The sequence below is a fragment of the Propithecus coquereli genome, unplaced genomic scaffold, assembly GCF_000956105.1.
Source record: "Propithecus coquereli isolate 6110/MARCELLA unplaced genomic scaffold, Pcoq_1.0 Scaffold408, whole genome shotgun sequence".
In the NCBI taxonomy this organism is placed as follows: Eukaryota; Metazoa; Chordata; class Mammalia; order Primates; family Indriidae; genus Propithecus; species Propithecus coquereli.
Genome location: NW_012149819.1, coordinates 661,262 through 672,056, shown reverse-complemented (window position 1 = coordinate 672,056; position 10,795 = coordinate 661,262). Strand labels below are relative to the sequence as shown.

Here is a 10,795-nt window from a genome sequence, read left to right as displayed (position 1 = left end):
CTTGACTGGTTCAAAATTAGGAAACAAACAAAAAAAAAACAACACTGAAAAATATCTAAAATAGTTAACCCTGAATATAAAGGTGCCAAAGCAATCATAAACAAAAATTTATTGTATAATAAAAGATATGGTTGCCATGAATGAAGGAAGGAAAGAAGGACGAAGGAAATTAGGAGACTACTGATCAAACTTTTCACAATACAAATTAGAAAATTGAGACCCAGATAGTTTAAGTGACTTATTGAAAGTCATATAGTCAATTAGCAAAGAGCTAACTAAGATATAGCAGTGTTCTTTTTGCTGTAATGCTTTATCCATTATGATTTGGTAGACATACAAAGTGAATTTTAAACAATATATATTTTACCTCTAAACATGGTCCCAGTGATCCGTTAATCCATCAAAAGATTAAATTTATGACTTTTTTATATACTCATTTACTCAATTCCCTTTGATTTAGCATGCATAAATGGAGCTCTTATGCAAAGAATTTTTAAGTAGTCAGAATAAAAGTATATATAACCATCTCATCTCAAGTATTTACAGTTTAGTTAGATAATTAACACTATATACACCTCAAGTAGAAAATCAAAGCATCATTTTTTAAAGAATTAAATCTAATCAAGTGATAAAACATACAAGTATGGACAAAGACGATTCCAGGAGATCAAGAAGAGGGAGTTTAACATTAGCTTTAATTCTAGGCCCCTGAGATCTTAGGGCTGAAAAGAACTTTTAAATACTCTTAACTTCCCAGTATTGTCTGATTTGGGTTGTTTTCCTACCCAAGCTAAGTTCAATCACTCTGGCAACAAAGAAATCCATTTTCTCTTTGGATTATTCTACAGCAGTGGTCCCCAACGTTTTTGGCACCAGGGACTGGTTTCATGCAAGACATTTTTTCCATGAATCAGGGTGGGGACGGGATGGTTTCAGGATGATTCAAGTGCATTACATTTATTGTGCAGTCAAACTTCCCTGCTAATGATAATCTGTATTTGCAGCCACTCCCCAGCGCTAGCATCACCACCTCAGCTCCACCTCAGATCATCAGGCATTAGATTCTCATAAGGAGCATGCAACCTAGATAATGCACAGTTTACAGTAGGGTTCACACTCCTATGAGAGTCCAATGCCAGGGTTGATCTGACAGGAGGCGGAGCTTATGCGGCGATGCCAGCAATGGGAAGTAGCTGTAAATACAGATGAAGTTTCACTCACTCACCCACTGTTCACATCCTGCTGTGCAGCCAGGTTCCTAACAGGCCACCAACCAGTACCAGTTGACAGCCCAGAGTTTGGGGACTGCAGTTCTACAGTATCCTCTAAACTGAGCTTGTCTTCTTTTATGTTTCTTTCTCTGGTCTTAGTTCTACAAGTTGGAGTCATATAAACAAAGTCTAGTTCATCTTATATGACAACACCTCAAACAGCAGGTGATAACTCTTGTAACAACAGCTCTTCTAATAACAACCCACAGTACAATGACTCAAACAACACATTACAGACTTTCACGTTCATGCAAGTACCAATCATGATTTTCTGAGAAAACGCCCACGTATTTCTCTCATAAACCATGGCAACCAGACTTTAACACAATGCTCCAGGTGATATACCTACCATGAGATTAACACTTTTTTCTTTCTAAAACTTGTATTTCTATCAATGTGCAAGACATGAAAGTATTAAACAGGCACAACTTGCTTTTAGTTCACATTAATCATACTCTCAACTAAAACTTCTAATTATTTAAAGAGTTTATAAAGCAAGGTAATATTTGAGATGAGCTCTGAAGAACTAGTGAAATCTGGATATATTAAGCAGGATTATATTAATCTGGATATATTAAGTTGGCATGTCCAAGCATAAACATACCTAAGCATAAATAATGGCCAAAGAAGGTTAGGAACAAGGGCAGGTCAGCCTTTCCCAAATGAGAGAGTAGTTTCACGTAGCTTGGAATATAAATTACGAAGGCCCTTGGAAAGTAAGGTAAATGTATGTACTGGATTCATCAAGTAATAAGGAGATATTGGGGGTTCCTGAACATAAGAATAACAAGATGAAAATGGAAACAGTATGTTCAGATGAATAATAATGATCAAAGAAAAAATATGGTGAGTAACTAGGAAAATATTTTAACCAATATGAAAATGATGGTAAGAGGAGGTGCAATGGAGAAAAACTTGAACATGCCAGATACAGGAGATTATTTTAAGGGAAAAGCAGGTTCCATTTAAGTTTCATGCCTGAATAACTGGAATAATGAGGATGCCAATTTTAAAACCTGGTAAATTATTTGGAAATGAAATATCATTAATTTAATCGATTGTAAAATAATAGCATGCCATTAAAGTGGAATTGTTCAGTAAGTTGTAAGAAAATACATAATGAAAGATCATTAATTTAATTGATTGTAAAATAATAGCATGCCATTAAAGTGGAATTGTTCAGTAAGTTGTAAGAAAATACATAACTAAACATCAGTAAAAAATTCTATCTAGATATGTTATAGTAATAATAATATAGACAATTTTCAAGAGTATCCATTTTATAGATTATCCATATTCTTTTCCAATAAACCTTTCATCCTTTGAAATTCTGCCACTGAAGATTTGTAAATGTTTATTATTAACACAAAGCCTAAATATATTTTACATAGTAGAGCTCTCCAAATCAATGCTTCAAAAATAAAGGCAGATATATTTAAATAAATGGATCAGGACACATTTTAAAAAACATGATTCTATGTCACTTTGCTGTTGGATAATCATAAGGCTATAATCAAATTCAATATATTAGAATCATAGAATCTTAAAAATCTTACAAATTGAAATGACCTTAAATATCGCCATCTGGTCTAACCACCTAGCCAATGCTCAAAGTCTTTCTAAAATATGCCTGCCAAGTAATTATCCCACATAACTGGAAGCACTCAGGCTTCAGTACCTTCCTTTCCAGTCAATTATATCTAGGCAGAACTCTATTAGAGAGTATTCTTAATTTGGAGCCCAAAGTATTGCTCCCTGTGTTTCTATTCATTAGTCCCACTTTTAACTATCAGTGCCAAGCAACAATGTCTACTTTCTTACCTACATGACAGTTTTTCAAAAATTTGAGGACAACTTTCAAATTCTTAATATGACATGATTTTAATTACTTCTATTCTTATTTCTCTCTCTTAAAAACATTGACTATCACAGTGCAGAAATCTCTGTAAACTTTGCTTTAAATAATTCTATTAAGTAATATACTTAAGATTAGTAAAATAAAACACTACTTTCTTTCTTAAACACTATATACATATGTGTATATATTTGTATCATGATTATGATATTATACAGTATTTTTCCAAAATGTGCTCTGCCAAGCTACGTTTTCCCCTGCCTATACTTGCACAAGTTATTTCCAGACTAAAGTGCAATTTATACTTTCCATCTTGTTAGACATAGCCCATCACTTGGTCCCTTTAAAATCATACTGGTTCCTAATTCTGTCGCACATCTTTCCTGCTAGTCCCAATATTGCATATCCTCAGTTTGGATGAGTATTTCTTCTGTATAGTTTTATTTTGATCACTGAAATAATGGTGAATATGATGAGGCCAAAATTTTAAGAGGAAACATAATCCAGGATGAATGTTCCACTAATTATCTAGTTAACTCACCCAGTTTTCCTTATATTGAGACTACATTTCTAAATATTATCCAGTAGAGATCATATAACTTATTTTCAAGTAACTTGACAAAATCCAGTTATATTGACTTAATAAGAGATAGCCAAAGATCTTTCAATTTTTATTCACTGTTTAAACAAATTTTTATTATATGTATATTTTGTGTGAGGTGCTATGTTGTTCCCTAATGACTGAGTCAAATATGACACTGCTCTCAAGGAGCTTACAATCTAGGAAGGTAGACAATTACAATTGGTGAGTAACATACAGTATTATAAACATCAGAGGCAATTATGGAACTGTGGAGGCACAGAATATGGTTATCTAAACCAGACTTCCAGGATTAGGAAGGTTTCCCAAAGGATATAATAGGGTTTGAGTCTGAGTTAAGTGTGAGGTCATTTGGGGACAGTCAGATTAAAACGTTGGATGTTTGGGTGTGGTGCTCTTCAGAGAGGTCTGTGCTGGACATACATTTATGAATCAATGGTGAATAAATGGTAGTTTTAGCCATGAATCTGGACAAGACCACTGAAGCAGGGGTTAACCAAGGAAGAAGGAAAGTATTGGCATTTTATGTAAAGGCAAGAACATTTGCAGAGACATGAAAGAGCAAGTGTGTAGGAGACCTGACTCATGTGGGCTGGGTTGGGGCAGGGGCTGGGATGGATGGGAAAGACACTGCCGAGGTGTCAGAGGCCACTCCATCAAAGAGCCTTGTGTGTGGGACTGAGAAATTGCAACCTTATCCAGAAAGCTTTGGAGTCCTAAAAAGCTCTCAATATGAAAATGACCTGACTAGATTTAAGATTTGGAGAACATACTATAGGGCCAGTGTCGAATATAAATTGATGGAGGAAGACAAGAAGCAGGGTGACTCAGAAGGAGTCCGCCAAAGAGGGCAGGGAGGAGTAAGTGAAGCAATGCACACATGGGGACAAAAAGGATGGCATATTTCACACAGGGAAGGACTCTGAATTGACAAGTGTTGGTGACTACTGAATTTCAGAAGGTAAGGTAGAAAGAGAAGGTCTAGGGTGATCCCCAGAATTTTAATTAGGTAAAAGAGGCAGTGATGTCATTTGCTGAGAAAGTGGTGAAAAGAGGTTCTGAATTCAGGTTTTATTATTTTGAGTGGAGTTTGAGGTCAGGGTGGGACAGTCAGGTTGAAACACTGGATGTAAGCGTGGGGCACTCCTTAGAGAGGTCTGAGCTAGACACAGACTTAGGAGTTAACAGTGAATAGGTGGTAGTTACAGAGATGGACTTGGACAAAATCACTCAGGCAGAATGGAAAATCAAAGGGAAGAACAATAGACTAAAGGCCATGTCAAATTCAAGCTTAAAATAAAAAGGACTTATCTAAAATACTTTTATTAATTTAAAGTTTATTTCTTACTTGTCAATTCACATTAAATTTCAGAAATTTTTGGCAGCAAATTTACCAGGCACTTTGTCAAGCTGGTACCTCTGCTCCACTTACACATCAAAAAATAACAAACAATAGCATTAATTTATGATTCTGTGGCATCTCAAAACAATGTGGGTTAAAAAAAAGAAACACAAAAGAGGCCAGGAAAAGTTTATGATACGACTCAAACTTATTATCAAAATTATAGCCTAGAAGCCCAAGTCCTTTATTTCTCCTACATTCTAAAACATGTTTCCTGTATTACAGTCTTTGGGGGGAAACGTTGTCATAACAATAAAATGGGAAGCTTTCACTCCTGATTGCTACATATTAACCGTTTATGTCTATACACTCCCATTGCCTCCCAATGCTACTGATAAAAAACAAAAATTTAAACAAATCAAAATATCACCTGGGCAAAAATTTTACCATACTATAGAGTACTATGGTGGTCTGTACTCCTGGGTTTTGTAATCTCAAATATTCCTCTTAATCAAAATGTTTTATATATTGTCAATTTACACAAGATAAGAAAACTGGATTATTCTCTAATATACAAATAATTTGCCTATTCTTTCACAGACCATTCTTGTAGCTGAGATTCTTAATCTGGATGTCTGAAGAAATTTGATGTAATGGATCCAATCACAGCCGGGGACAACTCCAGGCTTCTGAAGTTTATAACTCAGTGATAATCAAGCCAGAACCCTTAATAAAATACTCAAATACAAATATTCAACTCTAATTCTCCAAGGTACATCTTCTTTTTAATGAGCCAGATATTCATCAGCATCGCCCTTACAACTGTTATTAGAGCTTTATCTAGTCTCATAATTACAAAAATAAAAAAATTTAAAACTATGATAAATTTCAAAGTTTAAATTTCAGTTAATTACTCAATATATCTAAAATATTGTGAAGTGGGCTTAACAGGTATATGGTGGGTCTTCCACTTGAAGATTTCCATATTTGCCAAAAGAGAACTTTTATTATTTCACTCTTTATCTACTAAGTTTAACTTTAAAAATCTGTCTGAAATAAGTGCAGACATTGTAAGTATATGTAGTCAGGTTATACACAAGGCAATTTAAGATTGTATTTCTGAAAAGAGAATGCCCTGTAAAACACTCTTGTAAGGTATACGGTAGTTATAAGACTTGCTGTTGCCACCTTCAGGACAGTTTGATTGTAACATTGGATGTAGGGCAGGAAGGGAGGGTTGTTCAGAAGAAACCAAGAGCCCTATCGGCTTCTTCAAACAGAGAAATCTGACTGATCCAAGGCAGCTTGACTTCACACATAGAATCATCATAACTACAAGACACATACAACTGTTTATGTCAATATGTCAACGCCCAACAAAGAAAAGGTTAAGATATATAAATTATCTCTAAAACATGAAAATGTGTCCTTTCAGTTAGGAAGAGTAAGGCTTGTCAATGCCACTTCCCTGAAATGCTAATCAGCGGGTCGTGGCACAGAAACTGTAACAGTGAAGAGTAGCAATAGCTGTAGATCGTAGTTTTGCTCAAACCTGCCCACACTGTCCCCACTTGATACGCAACCTGGCAGATGACCAAGGAAGAACACGTAAACATTATTCAGGACCATTGTGTCACATACCCAGAAATCTAGCCTGACGTCAGACTGTGTAGCACTAGAATAAGCAAGACTATTAAAGGTCAGAAACAGGAGCTATCCTTTAATATGGACCTTTATTTAATGCTAGACTTTGTGTGGATCACTACGCTGTCTCCAGACCTTTAGTCGCTCGTAGTCATGTAAATAGCCATTGCAAAATACTGATTCCAATGTCCTTTCTTTATGAAACATACTTCCCAAAATGTACCTTAATATCTCTTACAGAACATCTGTAAAAGTAGAACAATCTACATTTGAGTAATGATGATGCTGGAATAAAATGTTATCTATGATCAATATAACAGTTAAGAAATCTTACTTGAAAAATGACCTGTAATGGCAAATTAATTTTTTATTGCAGATCACTGCATATGTTGCATTATTACCTAAAAGCACATTATATTTCGTAAAAGGTATTTACATATATACTATTAAATTGCTCTATTGGATATTATTTGCTTTTATTCACCAGTAATAGTAACCGTTCCTATGAAAAACAAAGAGTCCAAACCACAAAACTTTGTCTTTTAGGGGGGTGTATTTAGATTTATATTTTGATTTTACAAATGTCAAATTTAATCACATGCTTTTTGAGAAATACCCTAATTTCCTAAAATAACTCATTCACAAATATCGAAATAGAAAATTGATTCTATTATGTGAATTTTCTTCTGCCATGCATCAATAAAAACTAAACAGACCTTAAGATCATAGTTTACCTATCTGATTTTTTCATGAATATACCTCTGAGGGGTATTTTTAAAAAAATCAATCTTTTGAACTGGTACTTACTCAAAACGTAGAATCTCAATATCTAATTAAAGTTGCACATTTAACGTAAGAAATACTAGTAACTTTTTTCTATTTCTGTAAAGATGTATAAGAATCATATAAATCCACGGCATGAACAAAACTTGATAAAACTTTACCTTGAACACTAGGAATTCACTCACATTCTAAACTGCTCTTCATCCTGTTATTTTCAACCTATGAAACAAACGTGTATATTTTCTGATATGAAAGTTTTGCTGATATGTATTTTAATAAACCACCTTACTTTTATAAAAAATGCAATAACATTTCTCCATATAAGAATATAAGACATGAAGGACATACGATGGGCATAGATACTGCTTCTTTTTTCCCTTTCCTTTCTTTGAAGATTTCTCTTTAGAATAGGCTTCTTCAACCCACAAGGAAATTAAAATAAAAAAGGCGATCACCAATAAAAACTTCATCTTGAAAAGTTAAATTTCAGAAGATCGATCTACAAGAGAGAACAGGAAAATATTTACATTTGTGAAGAAAATGGTAACTGTATGACTGTCCCTTTAAGAAACATGATCATTACTACCCAAAGGGCAAGTACACTTATACATCAGATCCTCATGGCTCAATCCTACACAGTTACACTTTGCTATATATTTAAAGTGTCTTTTATAAGTACTAGTAAAGTCTTTTTATATAGTATTAAAAGTCAGTTTAAATAATTGCACATAGAAAACAAGACCCCCATGAGATATAATAGATTACTATGTAAAATTTCTGATTCTATAATTACAGAAAATTGTAAACTGATATTGAATTGCACAGTATATCAAAACGTGTTTAGAAAGATGCCTGGAAGGATGTTTAACACAGTGTTAAGATGCTTATCTTGGGCCAGTACATTTGAAGTACTTTTTCTCTTAAAATTTCTATATCGTTTGAATTTTGCATGTATATTTTTTCAAAAACAATAAAAGTGTTTTAAAAAGACAATTCCAAGTAATAAAAAACTGACAGAAATAAAAGAAAAAATTAGCATCGAAGAGTTCCACACTCTAAATTCATCACGTTTTTATTTGTACACATTAAATTTGCAAGCTACGTTTTACCCCAAAAAGGTGCATTATTAAATTAACTTTTTAGCTTTCCCTCTTATGTGATAATAACATTTATAATCAAAAAGAGAACTCCAGAAATTCTAGGTAACGCTATATGAAATAAAACAGCAAGTGTGATTATACTATTTCAATAATCTTCTTAGCCATATTTTAATAACATTTCTCATGCTCAAATCAGAATTCTATTCTTGTCAGAGAGTCTGATGCATAAAAAAAAAAAAAAACTTTAAGCGTCTACTAACACTGGATTATTTAAACCTCTTCTGCATCCTTCATTTCCAAACCATAATTTGTTTCTTCTTCATTGTTTTCCACAGAGTAAGACCTGTCACATTCTTCAATATTAACTTAATTTCCCATCTCACCCTTACAAATTTGCTTCTCCTATGTCATATTTTTCAAGTCCCTTTTGCCCAGGATTTTTCCCCATATTATCTTTTGTTTTTACACTCCAAAAGCAAGCCAGCGGGAATTCTCCCTGGTCCTTTAAACAGAAGACAACAGAGTGGGGCTTATCAGACCACCACCATCACCGAAAGGCTCTGTCCTCTGTCAACTTACAGCATCGGACGCTCCCTGCCCCCCTCCTACAGCGACAGCCGCTTCCAGATACCTTTGCCCGCAGCAGCAGGTACTTCTCCCACCTTCACATCCTGGCCCAGGAAAACAGGGGGGCCGTGCTAACGGCTGCAAGGGGGCGAGAGAAATTCAGCGCTCTGCTCTGTCTTCACCCCGTCTTTCAAAGGGACAGCTGCAGTGACTGGAAGATCTTCACAAACAACACAACGCAAGGAGCCTTCCCGGCCAATCTTGCGTCCCCTGATTCTCCCGGGCCTCTGCATCCCTCCATCCCGAGCGTCTCGGCGGGCGCCACCGCATCGGTGACCCGGCTGCCGCGGCCCGGTGCCCCGCGCCCCTCTCTGCGCAGGGCAGCGCTCGGCCCCCGCTGCACGCCGCAGTGCTCCCCGCGCCCCGCCACCCCAGGCTGGACCCGCTGTCTCCGCAGGGTCATCTATTCCGGTCCCCAGACCGCCGCCGCCGCCCCAGCCCCTGTCCCCTCCTCCTAAGTGGAGCCCCTGGCACTTACCCGGAGTCGCCCCTGCCCGCAGCTGCCGGGTGAGATAGTGGCAGCTCTGGGCCAGGTGGCGGTGGCTGCTGGGGGTGCAGCGGGCGCAGAGCGGGGGCAGCCGCGTCCCCGCCGCCCGCGCGACCGCCGAGCTCGGCTGACGCGCCTGCTCGGGCCGCGGAGCCTGCGCCGTGGCGCGCCGCTGTCGGGGCCGCTGCGGGGACCGCGCGCGGGGACCTGGGGACCGAGGACGACAGAGGGAAGAGGGATCCCGGCCGAGCGACGTCACGACACCTTCCCCTTCAGGCACAGGAGGGGTTTCCGAGCTGAAGAAATGTAGTCCCCCCTTTAGAGGGGACTAAAAACGACGGGGAGGAGGGACTGGGGTGATGGTGTTGGTACAAAAGGAAAAAACAACCTTCCAAGGAGCTGGGATTGCTTTGGGTCGGCTTTTGATCACTAGCAACAAAAAACAACAGAACAACAAATGACCTTCTTGGGCCGAAGTGGACAAAACATAGTGTCTGTGATTTCACCTTTTGCCCAGGATCCTGGCATCTAGCTTAATCTCGGAATCTTACTTCCAATTTCTAAAAGCCTGACCTTTCCAAACAAGCTTAAATTGGTCAAAATTATTGCGACAGTATAGTCATGCAGGTAAATACCATTTTTAACATTTGTTACATAATTGACATTTGTAAAGAACTTGGCAGTTTCAAAACACTTTTCACTTGCATTGTCTCATTTGGTCCTCACCACATTCCTGGGCAATTTTTATGTCATCCTTCTCATTTTATAAATGAAGAAATTGAAATTCAGAGATATTAAGAGATTTACTTAGGGTTACAGATCTTGAAAGGAATTTACTAGACTCTCAAAGTCACTGATTTTCACACATCTCAGTTAGATATGGTCTCTGCCTTCTCATTAGAAAATGTTGTAGTCATTCTTGTTTAAGAAGTAGCTTTTTATTTGAATACACAGCTCTTGGAAAAGATAGTTTTTTACCTGTTGAACATACACATGCCTGATTGGTTTTCGAGTAAGAAAGCACTGTCTTAAGTGAGCATCGCTTAGCATTGTATTGTGGACCTACAGATGTATTATCCACTAAT

General features: G+C 37.1%; 1 protein-coding gene across 1 annotated transcript in view; it reads right to left on the bottom strand.

Moving 5' to 3' along the window:
- The window catches only part of GLRB (glycine receptor, beta), a 110,888-nt gene extending 100,955 nt beyond the window's left edge, over positions 1-9,933 (bottom strand). Inside the window, exons 1-2 of the mRNA XM_012652990.1 lie at positions 9,702-9,933; positions 7,845-7,995 (exon numbers count right to left, since the gene is read on the bottom strand). Of these exons, the coding sequence (XP_012508444.1) occupies positions 7,845-7,966 (122 nt within the window). The 5' untranslated portion in view covers positions 7,967-7,995; positions 9,702-9,933. The remainder of the gene's footprint in view (positions 1-7,844; positions 7,996-9,701) is intronic.
- Positions 9,934-10,795: the final 862 nt, after the last annotated feature.